The sequence below is a fragment of the Lynx rufus genome, unplaced genomic scaffold, assembly GCF_022079265.1.
Source record: "Lynx rufus isolate CCGP_SWC_20201006 ecotype Redwood Valley unplaced genomic scaffold, mLynRuf1.p SCAF_15, whole genome shotgun sequence".
NCBI lineage: Eukaryota > Metazoa > Chordata > Mammalia > Carnivora > Felidae > Lynx > Lynx rufus.
Window position 1 is genome coordinate 6,668,441 of NW_025814829.1, and position 25,928 is coordinate 6,694,368.

The 25,928-nt window shown below is 40.2% G+C and overlaps 2 protein-coding genes across 2 annotated transcripts in view; both read left to right on the forward strand.

Annotated features, from left to right (window-relative positions):
• Positions 1-9,110, forward strand: part of EPRS1 (glutamyl-prolyl-tRNA synthetase 1) — a 72,886-nt gene extending 63,776 nt beyond the window's left edge. The window contains exons 29-32 of the mRNA XM_047076555.1: positions 1,035-1,195; positions 3,574-3,652; positions 8,585-8,649; positions 8,747-9,110. Coding sequence (XP_046932511.1) covers positions 1,035-1,195; positions 3,574-3,652; positions 8,585-8,649; positions 8,747-8,897 — 456 coding nt within the window. The 3' untranslated portion in view covers positions 8,898-9,110. The remainder of the gene's footprint in view (positions 1-1,034; positions 1,196-3,573; positions 3,653-8,584; positions 8,650-8,746) is intronic.
• Positions 9,111-18,134: 9,024 nt separating this feature from the next.
• SLC30A10 (solute carrier family 30 member 10) overlaps positions 18,135-25,928 on the forward strand; it is a 34,264-nt gene continuing 26,470 nt past the window's right edge. The window contains exon 1 of the mRNA XM_047077364.1: positions 18,135-18,582. Coding sequence (XP_046933320.1) covers positions 18,135-18,582 — 448 coding nt within the window. The remainder of the gene's footprint in view (positions 18,583-25,928) is intronic.

Below are 25,928 nucleotides of genomic sequence, written 5' to 3' on the forward strand. Positions count from 1 at the left end.
GAAAGGAAAACAATGAAATAATGTCATACTTAGTATACAACAATTTGATGGTGTTCATTATTTTATAAAACAAGTCTTTTCTAAAGGTAAATCATTTTTTCTAGAATAACATTTAAAATTTTCCTGTGGCTTTGATTTGGAGGACTACTATCAGCAAAACCGTGTATGTAGAGGTTGCCTAACTTAAATTTGAAAACCCCAAATTAGTTTTAGAGGCTCATTTACTCAAAAAAAAAAAAAAGTTTGAAAAAAAACCCTACTGTTTATCAGGTAAGGTACTCGACCCTAAAAATAAGGTTTCCCTGAGCCTTAATCCCCTCCTGGAGCATTCATGAGGGTTGAACATTCACAGGCTTAAAGTTGCATTTAGTCCTTAAGCGTCTTTGTAAAATCCAAAGGTATTGAATAGGGGAGTAGTTCCCAGAGTGTAGCCCCAGGACGAGCAGTGCCAGCATCACTTGAGAACTTGTGAGAAATATGAATCTTTAGGCCCCATTCCTGGGCCTAGTGTAATAAGAAATTCTGGGGGGCAGAGAATTTGCAGTCTTTGCTTTAACAAGCCTTCAGAGATTCTGCTGCACAGTAGAGTGTCCAGACCTGAGACCAACCAGAGTATACCATTGTGCCCCCGTAAGAGTCCCAGATGTGCCAAGTTATGCTAATCAGTGGTTTGGTGGCCTTAGGTTCAAGAAGCCTTCTCTGTTTACCAGCTCGTGCCACACAAATGTAACTTTCTGTGCGTGCTGTCATTTGAGAAGAGTCAAGAATACTGATCTAGACAGCACTACCCTCCTGTTTCTCCATTAAACACTTTATTAGCTCAAAACCACTTGGGTACTACCTCTTTTCTTAGGTTCATACGTTCTTATTGGAGATCACCTTAGTATCTTAGGAATATTGCCTGCTGCCTTTATTTGTTAATGCCTTTGATTTTGGGGTTTTTATGATTTATGGTAGATAAAGCCATGAAATAATTCTTTATCTTCGAGTGGAGACATGCATGTATCATTTTAACTGTCTTTTTTGTTTTCTAGGGAGTTCCGATCAGACTTGAAGTTGGGCCACGTGATATGAAGAGCCGTCAGTTTGTAGCTGTCAGACGAGATACTGGAGAAAAGCTGACATTTGCTGATAATGAGGCTGAGACTAAACTTCAAGCTGTTTTGGAAGACATCCATGTGAACCTTTTTACAAAGTTAGTCCTTAGAATTGCTTTTGTCTCTGATCTTGAAATCCTGTTCAGCTTTTGAGAACTTACTGAGGTATTTTTTGAGCACCCCAACTGGAAGCCATCTTTCCCTCTGAGCTCCCATGGTTCTTCATTTACGTTTCTCTTTGTGTTTTTGACTGGTAGCATGACGATTTTTCCAAGAGCTTTCTGCTTAATAGGTTTGCAGCAGTGGACTCTCTGTCCCATGGACTAATTGGGGTTAACTTCAGATGCAGGCTTTTATGACATATGAATTTGGGGGATTAAGGCACTGATTGTCACCTGTGTGGGTAGACATTAGCAGCAGCCAGGAGCTTTAAAAAATACCAGTGCCTAGAACCCTCCCTAGAAATATTAATTTAGTAGGTCTAGAGTGACCCTGGCAGCTGTAGTATTAAAAGCTCCTCCCCACGTGATGATGACCTGTAGCCAAGGCTGAGAACCTTTTGATTGAGATTGTAGGTCCGGGATGAGAGGGAGCTTCAGGGCTGCCCTGACCTGTGGAGAGGGGTCTTCTAGAATCAGGGGTTTCAAGTCAGAGGCACTAGAAGATTGGTGTGTGTGTGTGGCGCCTTATTTTCTCTCCGACCCACCCGAGGCAGAGAGAAAGGCCCACTGCCCCTGGGGATGGAGGTTCAGTTTGGGGGAAGGTAGTGCCTGCATCTTGTTTATTCATATGTCTTCTGATGCCTTGTGCCGGACTCATTAGGCTCCCATAAATCATGCATTTAAGGAAAGAACTAATTTTAGCTGTGGCATTGGTGCTTGCTTACGTTTTTGGGCAAGTGGTTTCATTTCTCTGGGCTTGCTTGCCCTAAAATGGGAATGGTAATGGGTCTCTTGACTTCAAGGATTTACTTAACCAGCTAATGAATAGTGCATTTGAAGTCCATCTGAACTCAGAACAGGTAATACTGTCAGAGGTGAAGGATCAGAAAGCTGCCTGTCTCTGTTGCTGCCATTTAATGCTGCTGTGCATTTGGGGGTGCCTGGGGGGCTCAGTTGGTTAAGTGTCTGACTTTGACTTGGGTTATAATCTCACGGTTTGTGAGTTCGAGCCCTGCATAGGACTCCCTGATGTCGGCGCAGAGCCCGCCTCAGATCCTCTGTCCCAGTCTCTCTCTCTGCCCGTCCACTTGAGCGCACGCACTCTCTCACTCAAAAATAAATAAAACATTAAAAAGTAAATAAGTCAGTCATGCATTTAGGACAGTGGTTCTTTTCTAGGGATTCTCTTCAGAGTCACCTGGGAACTTTGGGAACAGAAAGATACCTGAGCCTCACGGGTTTTAAGATAGATTCTGGTTATCTGTAGTATTAAAGTGTTCTCTGTGTGATTTCAGATGCACACGCCTGGTTGGAAAACTGCTTTAGTGGCTAAAAAGCAGTTTTTTCATTGGCATTTTTATCCAGTAAATTTGTTAACAATGTAGGTTGCATAAAGGTGCATTTTTTCCCCACCTAAGTCTTAAGCCTGGGAAGCGTGTATTCGTTTTTCTCGATCTCATTGGCTATAACTTACTCACATAAGCTTATCTCAATATGAAGAAGCCCACAGGAGGGGATTTGGTGGAGAGCTAGCAGGTACTGGCACAGAATTCACATGGTCTTAGACCTGAGAGTCAGAAAAGAAGTGTATGCTTTCTCTTTCTTTGTCACCACCCATGAGTGGTCCTCATGTATTGTGTGGCTTTGAATGTGGAAGAGAATAAATACTTATTTCCATTTCTAAATGTAGTTTAGAAGTACTTATAAGGGAGTTACGTAGTGTACGATAACCGCTCGAATATTGTGTGTTTATTGTTTTTCCTTTTTTAAAACATGCTCATGCCTTTGTGTTCGATTCTTACAATAATCCTATATGGTAGTTAGATTACTTGAGTATTTTTCCAGTTTTGTGGAAGGGAAAACTAAGACCAAAGAGGTTTAAAAAATGATACAGACTCTCATAGATGGTAGTGGTATAGACAGGAATAGAATGTTGGTGAGTAGAGATTTAATGGCAGTAACAAAAGTAATTAGAGCACCTGGCTGGCTCAGTGGGAGAGCCTGTGACTTGATCTCAGGGTCATGAGTTCAAGCCCCATGTTGGAGTGACTTAAATAAATCAAACTTAAAAAAAAAAAAAAGTATTACCTGTTGTATGCTTGGGAAATTCCCCTTTCATTTACTGTTAATAGTAATACAATGATGAGTTGGCTGAGACTTACTGCGTGTTGCTGTTATTGACAAAGTTGAGATTCAAGTTGGTAAGTTCTCACTTCCAGGTAATTGCTCTTTTGTTAGATTATGCTTATTTTTTAAAGAAAACTTTGTCATATTTGTAAGAAAAAATATATTCTTTTTCAATTATGTTTTGATAGGGCTTCTGAAGATCTTAAGACTCATATGGTCGTGGCTAATACAATGGAAGACTTTCAGAAGATGCTAGATTCTGGGAAGGTAAGAGACTTCTGGAAAGTTTTGAATATAAAATATTTCAGTAATGGTATTTTAAGACTCACTGAATTTATGCATGATGTTAATCCCTTTTATAAGGCCAGTCACGCAACAGGATTATATATTACTCCACATTTTATCCTGTTTTCCATTGGCTTTCCTAAAGCATTACAGCATTTTATCATTTCTGGATAACACTGTGAACTGATTATGTAAAAACTTTTTCTCTCACTTTAAATACTGGCTAAACAGCATTCATTCTGTATGACCCTTAATGTTTTAATTACTGAAGGTGTTTTTCATCTTGAATTAAGTTCCTGAAGTAAGCGTTAACATAATGTAATATTGAAATATAATGTGCATATTCCTAAAATAAGGCTAAAAATCCATGTCAAAATTTTCAATTCCCTGATCTTAATTGATTGAGCTTTTCTGAATAATAAGGGGGAAAATACTGCTCATGTCTAAGCCTGTTTTTCAAAATGAATGGGTACTTCACGCTCCTTTAAAAAACCTAGGTCTTTCTAATCAGGTGGGTACATAGTGGTTCTTTCGAATTTTATCAGTTTTATGTGTTGTGAGTATGCAGATGTTCCTAGCTGAAACTTCTCTAATTTTCAAAGAAAAGAGGTGTCCTGATTTGCACAATTATTAATTATTGCAATGAATCACTTGTGAACTTTAATATTCTGGTATTCATGCTTGATTTTACAACCAATCCTGTGTTCTCAGGTTATAAATGAGAAAACCATGGGCCAGAATCTAAATGAATTACCCCGAGCTCTACAGAGGCAAACTTGGTCCTAAAATTTAGATGTCATTTTGACTAAGTTTAATGCACTTCTGTATATTTTTGTTCTTATGTATTATTTTTTTTAAGTTTATTTATTTTTAGAGAGAGCAAGAGCAGGGGAGGGACAGAGAGACAGGGTGAGAGAGAGACCCAAGCAGTCTTTGCGCTGTCAGCGCAGACCCTGATGCAGGGCTCCAACTCACAAACGGTGAGGTCATGCCCTGAGCCAAAATCTAGTGGGACACTTAACCGACTGAGTCACCCAGGCGCCCCAGGTCATAACCTCTTAATATGTCTTTTATTGCATGACCTGGGACAATGTGTTAATCTCTCTGGCTCTCAGTTTACTAATCTGTAAATGAGTACAAGATAGATAATCTTAAAATCCCCTTCAGATCCATGATTCTTCAGTAGGTTTCTATTATTCTTGGTTTATTGCCTCTGTGATCTTCCACCTTTCTGGTTTCTGGAAGTTGTCACTTGATTCAGATTACGTACTTCTTTTTTTTAATTAAAAAAAATTTTTTTTTAATGTTTGTTTATTTTTGAGAGAGAGAGAGCTGGGGAAGGGGCAGAGAGAGGGAAACACAGAATCCAAAGCAGGCTCTAGGCTCTGAGCTGCCAGCACAGAGCCCGACACGGGGCTCGAACTCATAAGCTGTGAGATCATGACCTGAGCCGAAGTTGGACGCTTAACCAATGAGCCACCCAGGAGCCCCTCAGACTACATACTTCCGATAGAAGGCTAAAGATTCAATGTTTATTTTTTCTTTCACTGTAATTTATTTATGATTTTATTTTTATTCCATTAATTACTGAATTTTTAAAATTTCCTTTATTGGGGTGCATGGGTGGGTGGCTCAGTTGGTTAAGCATCTGACTCTTGGTTTCAGCTCAGGTCATGATCTTACAGTTTGTGAGATCGAGCCCAGCGTCGGGCTCTGCTCTGAGAGTACAGGACCTGCTTGGGATTCTCTCTGTCCCTCTCCTGCTTGCTTTCTCTCTCTCTCTTAAAATAAACTTAAAAAATAAAATACGGGCACCTGGGTGGCTCAGTCGGTTAAGCTTCCGACTTTAGCTCAGGTCATGATCTCACAGTCTGTGAGTTCGAGCCCCGCTTCGGGCTCTGTGCTGACAGCTCAGAGCCTGGAGCCTGTTTCAGATTCTGTGTCTCCCTCTCTCTCTGACCCTCCCCTGTTCGTGCTCTGTCTCTCTCTGTCTCAAAAATAAATAAACGTTAAAAAAAAATTAAAAAAAAATAAATAAAATAAAATAATGTTTCATTTATTATGGAAATATAGTAGTCACTTTTGCAGTCCAGTCTGGTAAAGACATTATGTAAGAGTTAATAAATCAATAGAGTAACTATCAGTTAATCCATTGCTTTCAAAGAAAGGAATCTCAGCAGATATCAGTAGAGTCATATCTTTTATTCTAATATCAGATTAGAGATTTCAACATCTATTCTAAAGCACAAAGTGGGATGTTAGTTGTATGTCCAAAGAGCACGTAGAGATTAGATTTTGTTTCTTGTGTCAGTAGCCAGTTCTATCCCCCACCTCCCCTCATGTTGGTCACCTTCTGTGTGTTGACTGACCGTCAAGCAACCTTTGAGGCTCTTGTAAATAAAACTGTATTTACTAGGTGGGGAGAAGGAGAAAGGGATCTTTGGAACTTGCATGTAGGTGAAAGTTTGATTTTCTACTCTTTGTTGGTATAAATGAAAAAAAAATTAGATCTGATTTATAGAACTTCAGTAAATTTTTTCAAAAGTATAATTAAATGAAAAACAAATGTTATTTATATATAGTTTTTTTAGTCTTGATGTATGTTACTCATCTGTTGATCACTATGATTTTTGAGTATTGCTATTTCTCGTCATTAACATTTTCTGCTTCAGAATTCAAGATAGTATACATTGTGGAAAATTGTATCTTTTTAAAGCATATAGAAATAATAAAAAATAAAAGTTAAAAACTTTTCTGTGGTTGAATAAATAGGCTAAAAATATATATTTTCCTTTCATATTAATGAATTATATGCATAAATAGAAATTTCACGTCTTATCACCTACACTTTACTTTGAAGCTACAAAGAATTAAAACATGCATTTTTACAAAATTATCATTTATGAGTTTAAGTAACTTCAGTTGAATTTTTCCATACTATGGCATTTTTAAATTTTAAAAATTATTTTAGAAATCCCTTCTCAAGGCTCAGTAATTTTTTCTTAGGGAAAAAGAAAATAAGACCACTTACTGTAGAACTTGTTAAAGTAATGAAAATATAGTTGTGTTGTGGGTTAAAAATAAAAGCAAACTTTTCTAAGAGACCAAATTTAAATTTATAATCCAAAGACCCTCTTTGTAATTAAGTCTTAATATTTTTATCATTGCACAGTGACAGTGGTTCCAAGTTTTCCTCCCATTCTGTTTTTTGTAATGAATTTTAAACAATACTTTTATGAATGTACATTCTTTTCATGCTTTCTGTTTGTACAAATGCTAATGATTTACCAAATTTCAATACAGGGGGGTAACTTTGGGTTATTTCAGCCCTTATATATCTAAGTTTATTTTGCTTCCACTTACATCGCATAAACAATTTTTATTAAAATGTTTCAAATTCTTACTAATACCATTCCTTACACCTTCTCTTCACCCACTCATTCCCTCCTACCCTCCACTACCCTGCCTGGATTTTCCTAGCAAGTTATCACTTCTTTATTGTCTTAAGGCAGATTATCAAAATAACAGTTGATCAATTTTGGGAATTAGGCTAACACATTTTGTTGAATAAGAGACAGATAACTAACTATTCCTTATCCTGCAGAATGTTCACCTGATGAATTACTTGTTCTTTTTATAATTTCCTACTGTTACTTTCACTTTACTTCTTAGAGAAACCTTTTAAAGTATGTTTAACTAAATTCCCAGTGCCTTATAAGGGGTTTGCAAGAGGGTCATGATTTGAGTATGGAATGTGTGGCTCAAAGTAGTTGATCAGAAATTGATGAGGGGGTGCACCTCGGTGGCTCAGTTGGTTGAGCGTCCGACTTCGGCTCAGGTCATAATCTCGCGGTTTGGGAGTTCAAGCCCTGCGTTGAGCTTGGGCTCATTGCTGTTATTGCAGAGCCCTCTTCAGATCCTCTGTCCCCCACTCTCTCTCTGCCCCTCCCCTGGTCTCACACACACACACTCCCTCTCTCTCTCTCTGTCTCTGTCTCAAAAATAAACATTAAAAAAAAATTGATGAGGGAGCTGGATAACTTTCTAACTGTTTTTAAACTAATGTCTGGGGATTGTCCCCATCTTTGATCTCCCCACTGCTAATCTTGATCTCCAGGAACTTTCTGTAGGATTGTTACATAATTGTTCTTGCATACAAACCTCACTTTGAAGTAGACATGCTATGAAAAGTTTAGGGTTTACAGCTGAGAGAACTCTTAATTCTTGTCTAGTCCAACACGCATTTTACAAAAGAAGATTCAGAGCTAGAGAGTTTCAAATATGCAATGAATTTCAAAATCAGGGTAAAATCCCAGCTCTCTTGATTCTGCCCATTATTCTGTATGATCTATAAAAGAAAATTTGAGAAGTTATTTTTTTCTGATACAAATTATTTTTGACTTTGAGTACCCTTGGACTTTAAAAGTGATTCACTTGCCTATCGCATTATGGCATAAAGCGAGGTTTACCTGATTGTTCATTGTTACCGTTAACGGCAGTTTAAAAATCAGTTTATTATTCGTCATCTCTCCTCTGTCGTACTTGTAACTGGTCACCTAGGCAGAGCAGGTAGTGTCCGGATCTGAAATGAGAGCAGTACAGTGAGAGGCTGGACTCAGGTCTACCGATCCTTTCTTTCCTCTCTTCGGGCACTGTGTTGTAGCCAGTTTATTTGGACATTGACGTGTATGGCAAAGATGTTTTGTCGTGTTGCTTTACAGTGTATGGGTTTTGGATAGAGGGACAAAAACATTTTCCCATCCCTTACGCCTCTGAGCAGAGTTTCTTGCAGGTTTGGAAAGGTACCGTGGCCTGAAACAGGTACCATGGGAGATGTGTCCTTTTTGCTTCAACTCAGGTATTCCTTTTACGGAATGGAATTCTAAACCCAGAATATTTTTTCTTTTCTATTAGATTGCTCAGATTCCATTCTGTGGGGAAATTGACTGTGAAGACTGGATCAAAAAGACCACTGCTAGGTAAATGTAGTTAACAGAACTTGTGAGTATTGCAGTGAAGAAGAATGGGAATTTAGAGCATAAATGAGTGGAATTCTTAATTTGTTTTTAATTTCAGAGATCAAGATCTTGAACCTGGGGCTCCATCCATGGGAGCTAAAAGCCTTTGCATCCCCTTCACACCGCTCTGTGAGCTGCAGCCGGGAGCCAGATGCGTCTGTGGCAAGAACCCTGCCAAGTTCTATACCTTGTTTGGTCGTAGTTACTAAGGGATAAAGCAAAACTCCTATCTCCAGCCCTCCCCACTTTTTAAAAAAATTGATATTAATATCTTCCCAGATATAGACAGTTTTATGATTTTTTAAAATAAAAGTTCTAATAGGAGGTCACATGAGACACAGACCCCTTCTTCTTAGGCCTAAATTAACAGTGGGAAAAAGGCTTTTCTGTAAACAACCCCAGTAATAAATATCATGAATTAATACTGTTTTATGTATTCATTTATTTCTGAAATACATGATTTATGTACCACAGGAAGTCCTTACAAAGAGATGAAGAAAATTGGGAACCCAGTCTCCCTCATGTTTCAGACCTCGAACGAGCAGTCCTCTCGTTTCTTGTATGTTGAAGTCCTTCTCTTCCTACACTCCTTCTCCTGAATCTAAAATTATCCTAAATCTTTCTGTTTAGAAGACAAAACAAAACCTCAAATGGACCGAAAAACAAAGAAACCCCTTACCTTTCCCGTGAGCTTCTTCCTCCCTCTCGTTACTGCTAGTCTCTGTGGGGTCTTCACCAACAGGCCATGGTTTCTGAAGGAGGCATAACCCCCTCACTTCCGCTTCTTGTTTTGCACTTGTCTGCACCCGCCCTGCCTCCGCCCCACCGCCATTCTCCCTGCGACCCCTAATGCCACTTCTGACCCAAGCTAACGTCTCAGTCTCTTGTCTTCCCATATCACTCTGCTGCGTTTCTGCTGCTATAAAACATTTCTTTTTTTTTTACTAAAATTACTCCTATGACTTGCCCTCCCACTCTGATTCTTTTTCTTAGTTCTTCCCTAGGCATTCCTAGGCTAAACTTCTGTACCTGGCCCTTTTCTGGTGCTGCCTAGTCTACCTCCTCTAATCCCATGGTTTGAGAGAACACGAATAGGATGACTCCAGCCAACATTCTTTCTCTAGGTCTGAGCTCTAGACCTTATTCCAGCTGCATCCTCAGGCCTCTCGAATGTTCCCATCATATTTTCAGGCTATTTGTCCCAAACCCTCGTTTCACCGTCCACTCCCAGACCTGCTCTCCCTACAGTATTTCCTGCTAAAGGGCTTCACATTTCCAAAATGTACCTGGTAACCTAAACCAGAACCGGAGTCATCTTAGCCTCTCCAACACACCGTCTGCTGTGTTCATTTGGCCAGCACAACATCCCGCCATTCCCACTCGTGTCTCCTGGGTCTCCCCTTCCGCAGATGCCTCTACTGCCTCATGTCTGTTAACCTCTGACGTCAGTTACGTACACTGGCCTCCGGAGTTTTGTCTCAGGCGGGCCCCACGTTGCCACAGGTGTTTTCTTCCTTAATGTACAACGTACCAAGATGTCTCTCTTCCCCTTAAAAGTCTTTTCAGGGCTCACCATCAGTAACAGAATAAAATATTAATGCTATAGCCAAGTCTGGTTCAGCCTATCTGACCAGTCTCTCTTCAACCAATCCAGCGAAGTCCTATGCAACCTAACCATTTGGGGTTTCTTGTGAACAATGCGCCATTTCCCATCTCTGTCTCTGTCCCTTTGCCTGGAATGCCTTTTACTCATTTCTAGTCAACTAGGTAAATCTCTCTGGGGCTCCATTCTCAAAACACTTTCCCACTTTGTAGTAATAAATACACCAATAAAAGGAATAAGCTTCAAAAGGACTTGAATTTTGAATCATGTTTTGAAGGATAAGTAGAATTTTACTATTTTTTTTCTGGGTGAACTTGTTTTATTTTTTCAAAGAAATAATTTTGCTTATTGAAAAGTCATACATACTCATTGCTAAAAAAGAAAATATAAATTAAAATAAGACCGTAAAAGTCAATTGGTAATTCTAAAACCTAGGTAAATTACTATTTGAGTATTGCATATTTACATGTCTAAGATTACTAGGCATACCATTTATAATGTTTTTTTTTTAATTCTAATTTTATTTTTTAAATTCACATCCAAGTTAGCATATAGTGCAACAATGATTTCAGGAGTAGATGCCTTAGTGCCCCTTACCCATTTAGCCCATCCCCCCTCCCTCAACCCCTCCATTAACCCTCTGTTTGTTCTCCATTTAAGAGTCTCTTACGTTTTTGTCCCCCTCCCTGTTTTTGTATTATTTTTGCTTCCCTTCCCTTACATCCATCTGTTTTGTATCATGAAGTCCTCATATGAGTGAAGTTCTATGATATTTGTCTTTCTCTAATTTCGCTTAACATAATACCCTCTAGTTCCATCCATGTAGTTGCAAATGGCAAGATTTCATTCTTTTTGATTGCCGAGCAATACTCCATTGTATATATACACCACATCCTTATCCATTCATCCATCGATGGACATTTGGGCTCTTTCCATGCTTTGGCTATTGTTGATAGTGCTGCTATAAACATTGGGGTGCTTGTGCCCCTTCGAAACAGCACACCTGTATCCCTTGGATAAATACCTAGTAGTGCAATTGCTGGGTCGTAGGTTCTATTTTTAATATGTCATTTGCAAACATCTTCTCCCATTCTGTCGGTTGCCTTTTAGTTTGTTGATTGTTTCCTTCGCTGTGCAGAAGCTTTTTATTTTGATGAGGTCCCCATAGTTCATTTTTGCTTTTGTTTCTTTTGCCTCCGGAGACGTGTTGAGTTAGAAGTTGCTGCGGCCAAGATCAAAGAGGTTTTTGCCTGCTTTCTCCTCGAGTATCTTGATGGCTTCCTGTCTTACATTCAGGTCTTAAATCCATTTTGAGTTCATTTTTGTGTATGATGTAAGAAAGTGATCCAGTTTCATTTTTCTGCATGTCACTCTCCAGTTTTCCCGGCACCACTTGCTGAAGAGACTGTCTTTGTTTTATTGGATATCCTTTCCTGCTTTGTCAAAGATTAGTTGGCCATACGTTTGTGACTCCATTTCTGGGTTCTCTATTCTGTTCCATTGATCTGAGTGTCTGTTCTTGTGCCAAGGATAAGTAGAATTTTAATACATAGAAAAGGAAGGACATTCCAGGCAGAGGGAACAGCATATGCAAAACCTCATGGTTTTGGTATATGCTATGTGTGAGAACACAGCAAAACTGTTATTAAGTTGGTAGGAAATTATCAAAGCAGATTAAATATAGCATATCTTCAAGACTGATGTTTTGAGTATGTATTCATATAGATGAATGAGATAAATACATAAGCCACATTTCTGTCAGAATCCATTTCTTATTAAGCTTTGGCAATACAGAATGCTTTATCTTGTTTTTCTACCTTTAGTAGCTGTGTAAACCACCTATTCATTTATAAAATGGAGAGACGTCTAATAGCTTCACCAGAGTTACTCTACCTTATAAAGTACTTAGAACGATGCCTAACACACACTAAAAAATAATAGCTAATGTTAGTTAATGACCTTACAGAGTCAACTGGAAGTTGCTCCTAATTTGTAGCTTTAATTAACAATAATTAGCCTCTGATTTTTTTTTTTGTCCTGCAAACATAAATGCTTTAAAACACAAGGTTTTTTTAGTGGATCCATGACAAAAGCCTGAAAAGTAGATCAGAAACTAATAACCACATTTTGTCCCATAGCCCAAGGCCATTTTGGAGGAAGTGGCAATCATCGGAGCAAAGACAAACCCCAGGCTATTTTTTGAAGCTTCAGATGAGTAGAACTAATCACAGAAAAGCTTGAAGTTTGCTGCTTTAAAGGTATTCACTATTTAAAGGAACCTCCAAATAATTATGTTGAGGAAGGAATCCTTCCTCCAAAATCTGCTTGTGATAAATTGCTTTCTTTCTCAAACTGAGGTTCAACTAAAATACCAAAGCTTTTTCAAACATCTGAAGAGTGGTGGTGCTTTTCAAGAGGGTGCTAAACCTGAATCCAAGTGATATCCTTTAAGAAATGATCAGTATTTTACTTGCAGATGACAGCCATTAATTAGATACATGACCAACAGTCACAAAAGTGATCGTGTGCCTTGTGTTTGTTCCAACAAGAAGAAAACAAATAGGTCAAGGTATATTATTGCTGGCTGTGCTCACTAGGACCTGCTAGTGTATATTATAGGATAGCAATTTCTAGGTTCATCCATGGCTGTTCAAAATAGTTCCTAGTGCCAGTAAATCATTTGACACCTTCATGAAAATTAGTAACAGCAACTTCTCTGGCTTCCTGCTGGGGAGGCTTTGAGGCTTGAGATCAGCAACAAGCAGAGAGAAGGCATTTTGACTGGAGGGTCTGTGCCTGTCCCCCTATTTGGTATCTGATTGTAGTTATAAATATTAGTCATCTGTCATAAAGCTGTGGTTTTCAGGGGGTGTCAGGAGCATCAGAAGTTTGGGGAGGCAGCTACCGCTACCAAATCTTCGGCCTTTTGCTTGTCACTTTCGCCGCGTCTAGAAAACTCCAGCCATTTATTTAATAAATTTGAGCGCCTGCTTTGTGCAAAGTGCCTAAGCAGACAGCAGCGAGTAGAGCCAAACATGAGTTTTCCTCTTCTTGGCTCTATCTCCTTGAAGTTATCTAGTTCAGCTGCAAAAGCAGGCAATCGAGTGGACAGGGAGGTGGAGCAGGGAACTGGGGCTGAGCACTGTGAAGAGGGGGGCATTGCCTCGGTGACCCTCACGGAGACCTGGCAGGATCATCCCTGCCCACAGCAGCGTGCTGACAACAACCCCTGTACTCAAGATGATAATAGCTGGAGAATGAGGTCCACCCGATCCTGCCACACCTCAGGCTTGAAATCACAGAGACAAACACATTCCCCTGGCTCAGCAGGCGATGTGAAAACGGTGCCTCCGTTTCACTTTACTGGAGGATTCAAGAGTTTGAAACATCCGTAGTGCTGAAATGATATAAAACTGTTTTAAAGGAGTCTCATGTAATGGGGATATCTCACAATATATTTTAGTTATGTTCCCGAAAGCAAACTTTGTGACTGGGAAGAATGTGTTGAATGAACGAGGAGCTTGGGGGATATACAGGCTGGTGACGGTGCTAACAACAGAATTATGTGATAAAAATGTCATTATACTGTATTTCCCTCATTTATTCATTCTCTCACTCTCCTGGACAATTATTTCCTACATTTTTCCCCTCAATTTTTCCAGATTTCCCCTTTCTGACTTTGAGTTGGTCATCTCGATTTCGATTTCATCAAGAAGATAGAGACAATAAGAATAGACCCACCAGGGGCGCCTGGGGGGCTCAGTTGGATAAGTGTTAGACTTTGGCTCAGGTCATGATCTCACAGTTTGTGGTTTCGAGCCCCGCATTGGGCTATGTGCTGACAGCTCAGAGCCTAGAGCCTCCTTTGGATTCTGTGTCTCCCTCTCTCTCTGTTCCTCCCCCACTCATGCTCTGTCTCAAAAATAAATGTTAAAAAAATTTTTTTAATAAAAAAAAAAAATGGACCCACCAGGACCTCCCACCACTGCATCTACCCTCTTGTGTGGGTACATGCTGTCATCTTCCCCAACTTGTCGATTCCCTATCCCTTTAGCCTGGAAATAAAGCTGTCTGTACTTGCCAGCTCCTGTTTCCCTTGTCTGTTCTGAACCCACTTCATTTGCCCTCTTGTTCAGGCCACCAGTGGCGTCCGTAATTGAAATACGAGCCATCACTTCCAGTCCTCCTCCCGTTTACTCTCAGCATTTGGCCCGGCTGATGCCTCCTCTTCTTTGAAACACATTCTTCCTTGGCCTTGAGAATACTATACCCTCCCATTTTCCCTTCCACCTCTCTGGTCCTTCTCTCTCATCTCTTCGTATTGCCTTCTCTTTGCAATTTTCTCTCATTTCCCTGGTGACCTCCTGCAGTATATTGTCAGCATTCAAGTTCATATATTCCTAGCCTATTCATCTCCCCCGAACTCCAAACTTTCTTACTCGACACCCTATGTAGCATTTCAGCCCAGCTGTCTAATAGATACACCAAACAATGTCATTTCTGCTCCTTGCTCCCCTACACCCCCAATCCTATAGCTGTCACCTTTGTCCTACTTCCATCTCACTTGCAACATCAGGCCACAGCCCTAATGTCACCTTGACTGTTCTCTTTCATACCTCACATCCAATTGCCCAGCAAATGCTATTGGCTCTAACGACCCTGAGATCGAGACCTGAGCCGAAATTGAGAGTCAGATCCTTAATAGACTTGAACCACCCAGGCGCCCCCATCCTAACCATTTTTAAGTGTATGCTTCAGTGTTAAGTATATTTGCATTTTGGGGTAGCCAATTAGCAGAACTTTTCCATCTCACAGAATTGAAGCTATATTCATTAAACAACTCCCTCATGTCCCCCTCCGCCCAGCCCCTGCAACCACCATTCTAACTTTTTGTTTCTATGAATTTGACTGCCTTCGATAGCTCATAAAAGTGGAATCCTTCAATATTTGTCTTTTTTGTGCCTGACTTATTTCACGTAGCTTGGTGTCCGCAAGGCCCGTCTATATAGTAACGTGTTAGAATTCCCTTCATTTTTAAGGTGGAATAATATTCCATTGTATGTATACGTATGTGCACACACACACACCCACACCACATTTTATCCTTTCATCTGTCAGTGGACACGTAGCCTGCTTCCGTCTCTTGGCTGCTGGGAGTAGTGCTGTTATGATGCACAGACCCTGCTTTCAATTCCTTCGGTTTTATAACCAGGAAGTAGACTTACTGGATCAAACAGCAATTCTATTTTTCATTTTTTGAGGAACTGGCATACTATTTCTCATAGTGACCACACCGTTTAAAATTTCCTAGTAATTTTTCAACAAAGGGCCTTGCGCTTTCATTTGGTACCCAAGCCCATGGATTACGTGGCCGGTTCTGCCTGGGTCTTCCCACTTCCCACGTGGTCCAAGTCACCGGCCTTTTGTTTAGATTATTGCCACAGTCTCCTAACAGGTTCCTTGGCTTTCATGTCATCTCAACCCAGGATCCAAGATTCTTTTAAAACGTGAATTCGGTCTTGTCATTGTTCAGCTCTCCCATCTCAGGATACTACATGATCCTCCCCCCCACCCCCCACCATTGCTTCTCAGACCCCACATCCCGTTTCTCTCCCTCAGTCACTCCTCTCCAACCACACTGAGCTCCTTCCCTGCTCCTTGAACTTCCCATGCTCTCTGCTTCCTCTGCCTAAGAAAGAACTGCTTTCAGGCATCTTCATGGCTCAGTCTCTTCCTTCCTTCCTTCCTTCCTTCCTTCCTTCCTTCCTTCCTTCCTTCCTTTATTTATTTATTTATTTATTTATTACAGCCCACCCACGTCCCCCGTTCAGATCTTACTCAAGAACATCTCAGTCAATTCTTCCCTGACCACTTTATTTAAAATAACACCCCCACCTCTATATCAACACTGTATCCCTCTTCTCTGCTTCATTTGTCTCCATTATTCTTTTTTTTTTTTTTTTTTTTATTTTATTTTTTTTTTTTTTTAATTTTTTTTTCAACGTTTATTTATTTTTGGGACAGAGAGAGACAGAGCATGAACGGGGGAGGGGCAGAGAGAGAGGGAGACACAGAATCAGAAACAGGCTCCAGGCTCCGAGCCATCAGCCCAGAGCCCGACGCGGGGCTCGAACTCGCGGACCGCGAGATCGTGACCTGGCTGAAGTCGGACGCTCAACCGACTGCGCCACCCAGGCGCCCCTTGTCTCCATTATTCTTATTACCATCTGACATTCAGTAGATTTTATGATTAATTTGTTAATTAATCTCCCTCCCCCACTAGAATCTAAGCTTCATGAGGGCAGAGACTTTCCTCTGTTTTATTCACTGCCGTCTCCCCAGAGTCTAGAACCATGTGTGACATGTAGGAACTTAGTATCTGTTGCGTGAATGGACGAGTGAGGTGGTCTTAGTGCAGTAATTTTCATAATCTCATTCAAAGTCCCAATGTTAGAGTATCAGCTGACCAGGAGATTATTTCTGAGATGCTGAGGAAATTACTAGGGCTGCATCTAAGTTGTCAGTGTTTTCCAGATGAAAAAAAACCAATATGGTGTGTATATAAATAGATGCATTAAAAGGAATTGGCTCATGCGATGGCGGAGGCTGAGAAGTCCCAAGATCTGCAAGGTGAGTCGGCAAGCCCGAGGACCAGGGGACTCACTGGAGCAGGTCCAGTGAAAGACCACAGGCTTGAGACTGAGGATGAGCTGATGTAGGGGTTTAAGCCTGAAGGCAGGAGAAAGCCAAGTGTTCCCACTTGAAGACAGTCGCGGGACCAATTCTCTCTTACTTGTAGGGGGGAAGTTCTGTTGATTCCTTCCACTGAATACATGAGGCTCTTCTACATCAGAGAAGGGCAATCTGTGGCACTCAGTCTACCAATTGGAATACGAATCTCATGCCAGAATGATGTTTGACCAAATGTCTGAGCACCTGGTGGCCCAGTCAAACGGACACATAAAATTAACCATCACAGTCAGACTTTTTTAATTCAGAAAAGATTGGGTGTAGTAATTTTAACCTGCGTTCCTCTATAGGATTGACTGTAGGGAGTCTACTCAAAACAATAGAGGCCGCTACTGTTTTAGATATTCGGGACCTGGAAAATCGTTATGATTTATAAGTGACACATTGATAAGATTAAAAACAAAAAAATTTGCTTGCATCAGCTAAATTGAGTTATTCTAATTTAGCTTTCTTCTTGAAGCTAACTGGGATCATGGCTTTAGCTCCTTCGGCTTAACGGTGTTTTATCTTTTCTGAACACGAGGAATGTTTTTCTTGTCTTATTTGTGGAGAATGCTTGGAAGTAGGGTGCTTGTTATTCCAGACTAGTGGACACGACAGTAGAAAAATCACCCTAGCCTCTTTGGCTTTGACTTCTTGTAGCTCTGATCTGTGGATTAGAGACCCCTAGAATGTTCCCTGTTCCATGTGGTTAACAGAATTCATATTTTTTACCCACCAGGCAGACAAGACCCGATTGTTTATGACAAACGGCTTGACCCACCACAGTAGCTATTGCACACACCGAGGCTGGAAAGGCCAAAGCCACAGATGAACTTCTGCCCAATTCAAAGATCTGGAGGCTCCTGGCTTTTGTGCATAAACACACAATGAATGAAAGAAGCCCCTCAAGTCTGCATCGGATGCCTGTGCCTTCACTTTCCGTAAGTCCCAGCTCACGTGACATTTCTTGCTTAATTGCCCTTTAAACTGTTTTATGGCTTTATAGCAGCCTATAAAAGGTGATTTCCAAATATGACAAGTGCTGCAAGGCTGAAGGGGAGAGTTACCCTTCCCAAGAGAGAGGTGAGGAGCTGCCCGAGAGCGGGGCGCCATGGGGCGATACTCGGGAAGAAGCTTCCGGTTAGTCCTCCTGTGCGCGGTGAGCGTCCTCCTGTTCGTGATGGAGCTGGTGATCGCCCACATAGGCAACTCCCTCTCCCTGGCCTCCGATGCCTTCGCCGTCCTCTCCCACTTTGTTTCCATGATCATCGCCTGGCTTGGCGTGAGGGCCAGCCGGATAAAACGGCACAGGAAGAGCACTTTCGGCTTTCTCCGGGCAGATGTGGTGGGAGCGTTTGGCAACTCCATTTTTGCCGTGGCTCTGATGTTCAGCATCCTGGTGGAAGCTGTCAAGAGGTATATCGATCCCCAGAAGACAGAGGAGCCACTGCTGGTTCTCAGTGCTGGAGTTATTGGTCTCTTCTTCAGTGTCCTTAACTATGTCACCTTGGACTGCTGTTACTGCACGGCACACAGGCCCCAGGGAGACACTGAAACAGGTAAATAGCTCCTTAGATGTTATAGCAGATGTGGTCGGCCTTGTGGCTGGTGCTGTCTGCGGGGGCCTCTGATGGTGCTTTTGAGACAGGCCCAGCTCGTTTGGTCGGCCTCGTGTCCATGACTTCACAAAAGATCTTTCTCAAAGGAGTTGCTTCCAGGCCAAATTTGCTGGTGAGCTGGGTGGCCACAAGCCGCTTTCATCTTGGGGGCTTTAATTTTTAGTCACCAGGAATGAAAAGTGTTCAGAGAGGTAGACAGGGAGTAAAGGTACTGAGCAGGGCCATGAAGGGAGCAATTTGAAAGAAAGTGGATGTGGCATTGAAAACAGTCTCCTTTAATTAGTGGCCAGATGCGACACAGCTGTGTTTGAATTTAAAAATAATATTTTAGAGTCCCCATAAAATATGTTTAAGAAAATACTGGGCCCTCTAACCAGCTGATATGAAGCAAAGGGTCAAACAAGTGTCTTGGCTGACAAATTCATAGGACTATATACTGGAAGAATTTACAGAAAATGGGGAGAGAAAAAATAAAGGAGATGATCTAGTGAACTTAGTTCTTTTCAAGATGGAAATATTTGTACTTATTGTATGCATCCATTCTATTTGACAAAAAGAAAAACTATTTACACATGAAACTTTTGGAAGGGCTTAAGAGTGGGTACCACTCATTGGGCTATCTGTCAAAAAATGGAGTTAAATCTTGGGAGAGAGCAGTTGACTCTAAAGCAATGAATCCAAATGATAAATCATTAGATGAAAATGTTTCTTTATTCCTACAGTAGGAATTAAACATATATATAAAGAGCTTCTTGCAGAACAGAGAAATTTCCAGTGCTTTTTAAAAGAGTCCCATAGCATGAACAGACCAGGTTCAAATCATGGCTTTACCCCAGGGCAGCATTCGAGTTAGCTCAGCTAGCCTGTCTGCCCACAGGTAATGTGAAAGTAGGAAGCACCAAGTGAGATCCTGAGTGTTTAGCACTTAACAGGCACTTGGTTAAGAGTAACTTGTTTTTTTTTAAAATCACAATGCATGGGGCGCCTGGGCGGCTCAGTCGGTTAAACTCTCAGTTTTGGCTCAGGTCATGATCTCATGGTTTGTGAGATCAAGCCCTGTGTTGGGCTCCGTGCAGACAGTGTGGAACCTGCTTGGGAATCTCTCTCTCTCTCTCTCTCTCTCTCTCTCTCTCTCTCTCTCTGCCCTTCTCCCACTCTCTCTCACTCAAGATAAATAAACTTAGAAAAAAATCACAATGCAAGCCTTTGAATTATGTAATAATCCAGTATTATTGAATTCTAATTGCTCATCTGGATTTGAAGAAATTTTAAGATTTTCCTTATTTGATGCTGATCAGTTTTCTCTGGATTTGCATTTTTCATTTTATCCCTTCTGCCTTTGCTCCCAGTGTAAATTATGTCCACTAGGTCCAGTCTTTTATGCTATCTCTGTCTAAATTTCCCGATTAGTAGAATGTATGTTATGAGAGCACCTATGGTATGTATTAAGGATAAAAGGGAACAAAGAAGAAAATAGAACCTATATCTTTATTCAATTTAATGAATCAGTTAAAACCTTATCCTTTTAAAAAGACAATTAGTTAATTTGAGACCCTAAGCCTTGTTTACATCAGTCATCATGTAGAAATTATTACTTGAGACTCCAGATTATAAAATTCACATATCTGATGTAAGAAAAATATATTTCTTATTGCTAAGTATAATTTTAAGGCAAGGAAGTGGATTTCAAACAAATGGTTAGTTTCAGCTTTGGAAGTGTCATCATCACTAAACTTACCATTGTGTTTCAGACATATGATATTTTTTAGGCAAAAATATACATACAATAAAAAAATTTTAGGCAAAAGGTTTGACTCTGACCAACGTGAGAATTGATAGACAAGTGTAATTTTATTTTTGTAAATTGAATTATTGTCATATAGGTCTTAGATTGGCTCTTGTTTGGGAAGTGCTGCTTTCTAATGTTTATGTCCATGCTAAGACAACAAAAAGAGGCTTAAGACAAATATATCACCCTGATCATATCAGTTTCTATTGCCTAAATTCCAGAATATCTATCTTCTTTTGAAAGGTTGGATGCTATACAATATTCTACTTTATATAACTAAGTACAGTATAGGTATACACATAGAGCTAATGATTTAAGATCCACATTCTGTGTTCACTTTCTTTTGATAGCTTTTGGTATTGCATTCTTCTGGTAGAAATTTTAGAATGTGTAAACCCTCCAAGTAATTTTAGGATAGCTACTTTGTTTTGCATTTATTGAGTTATGTACTTAGCACTTTTAGTAAAACATACATTTTGGTATCTTTCCCATTACCTAAAAAAGTTTAAAGTAAACATTTGGATGAATCTCAGAAACTGACATTACCCCATTTTAATTGTCTTCCATTTCAAGGAGAAATTGATTAATCCATACACATTAATTGATACCAGGAGGTATACAATATGAGAGAACAATGACTCTTGACTTCAGAAGATTTGACGTCCATTTAGGATAAAGAATTTCTGTATGCCTAGAACTCTAGCTTGCAGTGCTGTGGTCCCTCCTGGGTTAGTGATCAGAGTCAGGATAATCTATCACTGCTTCTGTGGGATCTGTGGCCAGAAAGGGTCTTTACTTAGCAAGTCTTCAGTCTCTTTTGGTTCTGTGGATCTTTAACTGGTTCTGCTGGATCCGTCTGATGTGGGAATTGTATCAGTTACATCTGCTGTCTGAGGTCATAGGAAAGTAAAACATAAGATCACTAACTCTAAATATTAATAGAATAGACTGTCTAAACTGTTAAGACTTTAAAATATCCGTGAGTTTCAAAGAGTAAGAAAGGTTGGAAAATCAGACAGATGGAGCCAGAAATTAAACAATAAAACAAAACAAACAAAACAAAACAAAACAAAAAACCCTGGGAGAAAAGAATGTAGAAGATTCAGCTGAAGGACCCCGGAAACCCTGGGTCAATCCCTCGCTGGCATGAGTCCATCCCTGACATGAAAAGTGATAGGGGAGCAGGTATTTTTGGCTAAAGTAAAAGGCAAAAATGAAAAAAGTAAAAATCACAAGCATGGAAGAAAAAACAAACAAGGGGGAAAGTCTGAAATGGAGATGGTTACGTGTGTGTTTGGGGAAAGAGCAAGGGGTTAAAACAACATGTAGATTCAGATCCCAAGAAATATGTGACACCAGCTTTCTTTCTCTAGACTTAAGGACTAAATCTGCTGTGCTTACAGTTTTTCCTACTCCTTGTTTCCTTGATTTTCCTTGACTTTCACATTGTCTTTTATGTTTTGTTTTGTTTTTAAAAATTGAGTTTTCTTTAAAATATAACTACTGTAACTCTCTATGCACTCGCCCTATATTGAACAGATACCTTTATATACATTGGCCTTATTTTAAACCAAAGACAATTTTGTGTAGATCTGTCTGGGATATATTAGCCTTGCCATTTATATAATTTATAGGGGAACAATTTATATCTGAAATGTCTGCTTATTACTTTTATTTTATTTTATTTTTTTTTTACAAAATGCCTTTCCTTTGAATTTATTTAAATTGTTTTCGTTTTGAGTCCAAATTGTGCTCATTCTCTCTCTCTCTGTCTCTCTCCTCTTCCCCCCACCCCCCAGCCTCCTCCTCCCACCCTCCCTGTCCCTGTCCCTTTAGCCACCTTTCTGGCATTATGTTTCTCCAACCAAATCGCTGGAGGCAGTGACAGCACAGTAATCAACCAGACACGCTGTTGTGGAAGGTTGTAACACACTGCTGATTGGTTGTTCTCACAAGCTTCTAATTTAGACTCAGTACTAGTTAAGACTCAATACCATAGCCTGATGGGAGCCTTTCACATGGACAGTCCTGTAGACCCTGAAAGCAAATCTGGTTTCCTTTCCTTGTAGAGCAAATTTGATCCAGAAACCAGCAAAATAAGCAAGGCTCTGAGAGTTTTAGGAGAGGCAAGGGGGAATCGGCTTCCTATCTCCCAGTAGCAAATACCAGGGAGTGAATAAGAGGTCAGAAACTGCACCATGGAACACAGCTTTTCAAACTGGAAAGGGAAAGTTTTCTGGGCAGAGCTTCCCTGAGTTCTCTGTCCAGTTCACAGGAATGATTGGGAGTTTACAATATTATTACATCATTTTAAGAATCATGCTTAATTCCCGAACCTGTTACTTTGCCACTTGTCCATACCTGATGCTGTTGTTTTCCAAGCACTGTGTTGGATTTTGAACAATTAACTTCCACGTGAGGGTTCAGTGGTAAGTGTACACACACACACACACACACACACACACACACACACACACACCTATTGTAGATTACAGTGTCTCTCCCATGCTAGATGCTCCTTATATTACCTTACATCTCTTTCCATGTGTTCATGACAGCTTGGTGAGCCCCTCCTCTCTCTTTTTGCCCAATTACAGCGTTCTGGGTCAGTTCTAGGGAGTGAATACGAAAGATTAACAAAAGATTGAAAAATAGGTGCTATTTCACATTTGTGAAGTCAAATTCAACTGAAGGGGAAAAAAAAAAAAGAAGGATAAACCAGTTCCTTGTTCTCAGCCATTTTCTTCTAACATGCAGAGGCTATTCTGATATCTGAGTTAAATGTTAATGAAAACCAAGTGTTTATTGACATCCATGGGTTGTCGGGCACTCGGGAAGTGTACAGACAATAGTCACGGCACTGTGTGGCATACATTTGGAGAGCTCCATGTCTTATGAAATAATTAGAACGTATTGCATTGATTTGCAGAATTGTATGTATTGTGACAGAATATTTGCTATTTCCATTTTACAGACAAGAAAACAGAGGTTGAGTCAGGTCCATGGTCATACAGGTAGTTCATGGTAGGGCACAAAGAAATTACAAGGTTGAGTCTAGGCCCTTAATTAAAGACCTACTCTGCTTCACCAAAACAAACAAACAAACAAACAAAACAAAAACAAAAAAAAAAAACAAAAAAAAACACTGAAAATTTGCTCAGCAATAATCACAAAATAACATGTCAAAAAGTGCCAATTAATACACTAAAAATTGAATCCCAGTAGCTGACTGACCTCTAGAAAGATACTCAAACTTTCTAAACCTCAGTTTCTCTGTCTGTAAAGTGGGTAGTGTCTATCTTTTAAGATGTTGCAAGGATGAAATTATATTGTGTGTGTGAACTTGTCGGCATAGTGCTTGGTGGTAGTGGATGGTACTGATTGTCCAAGGATTGAAGGGCAAAGAATGAATGAAATATTAGTAACACCCCCCTGGGGACAAGTCCCTTGCTTACTTCACAGCCATGACACAGAGCCCACCTTATCCTGGACCAACACTCATGACTGTTTGCTGTTAGTTATGCATTTGATCAATACAGACCCATCACTACTCCTGGAAAACCACACAAAACGTGTATCTTACTGATGACAAGTTAGTAGCATCCTTACTAGGATGAACCAAAGGGAACATGGACCAGTCACTGGAAAACATGTGTTCTAGCACTTCTTCCCTCATGTACTGGGTCTGATAATGGAGAAGATACTTAACCATTTTGAGCTTCATCTCATGTATCATTACACCAATTTTAAAGAATCAATATGCTTTTCTTTTGTTAAGTAATACCTTCATGATGCATGATTTTTCAAAGGGTTCTTGTAAATGTTACTTTCCTCGTTTTCAGTGTTCAAAATAACACTTTGTAGAAGAGCATTGATTATATTTTTCAACTGTTAAAAATTATATTATTTTTAAATATATTTTTAATATGTTTATTTTTGAGAGAGAGAGAGGGAGAGAGCAAGCATGAGCTGGGGAGGGACAGAGAGAGATGGAGACACAGAATCTGAAATGGGCTCCAGGCTCTGAGCTGTCAGCACAGAGCCCAAGGCAGGACTCGAACTCACAAACTTGTGACCTGAGCCAAAGCCAGATGCTTAACCGACTGAGCCACCCAGGTGCTCCAAAAAATTATATATTTTAAACCTTTGTAATGGTATTAACATCAGACTATCACATTCATGAAAATAATGCAAGTGTAGTTCATATTTCCAAGTTGCAAATGAAGAAGCCGAGGCACCAAATGGTTTTTTTTTTGTTGTTGTTTTTTTTGTTTTGTTTTGTTTTGTTTTGTTTTCCAAATGTTTTAATGTTAGCTCACAGTTGATGCTGGAACCAGGACTTTGCATTTCCATACCTTTATCCTGCCATAAGGTGATTTGCCTTTTAATCATTTCCCTACAGTTCTGACTAGTGAGTAATGACGTACCCATTCACCTTGCTCATAGGCCTAATTTTCCAAGAAGGTGGGGTGAGAGTAAGCTTACTCTTTTGGTTTTCTTTTGCCAGATGCTTACAGGATGTAAAGGACATATTTGTTATTTTTCTCCTTTGTCTTAGGCTTTTGACAGAGACAGTAGTCAACACAGTTTTTAGAAAACATTATGTGTAACTGTCTCTGATGACTATGACGTGCCATCATTTTTTATAAGTGGCCATAAATCTAGTGACTCCTTTTTCTTAGAATGTTTTCCAAAGTCCACATCCTGATATTTATTGTTTACCTTTGAGAAGGTATCTTGAGAGAATTTTGAGGAAAGTAATTTTTTTTAATTTTTAAAAATACTTGTTTTTGAGAGAGAGAGAGAGGATGAGAGAGAGAGAGAGCATGAGCAGGACACGGGCAAAGAGAGAGAGGGAGACACAGGAGCCGAAGCAGGCTCCAGGCTCTGAGCTGTCAGCACAGAGCCTGATGAGGGGCTTGAACCCACGAGCCGTGGGATCATGACCTGAGCCAAAGTCGGACGCCTAGCTGACTGAGCCACCCAGGCAGCCCGGAAGTAATTTTTGATGAAGCCTATCTATGCTCTTGCTCTTTATCTGCAGTGACAACACTAAAAATGTATCAACCCAAAAGACAATAGGAAAAAGATGATCCTAACTCAGACCAACGAGAACTAGAGATTTGTTCCTTATGGGGGAGCGGCAGAGAAGTCAGGTTTGAAGGAGGTACTGTCTGGAGGGTCCACTTGTTTTCTGTAGGGTTCTTGACCTGAAGAAACTGCCTTGAGATTTTGTAGGACAGAGTAAGAACGGAACCAACATCCAGCTCTATAGCTGGTGACTAGAGTCAGTTGAGGAGATTGGACATTATAGAGCCAATAAATAACTTCCACCTTGAGGCTTGAGCTCGGTGAGGATGAAGGAATCAAAGATGGTCAGATAGCAATAAAAAGAGTAGTCCAGTTCTTGATAAAAGCTGGATGGGAGAAGGTACCTTCAGTATCATAATAGACTTCCTAGCACTCATCTCAGTAGTAAACATACCCTTCCTCTTGC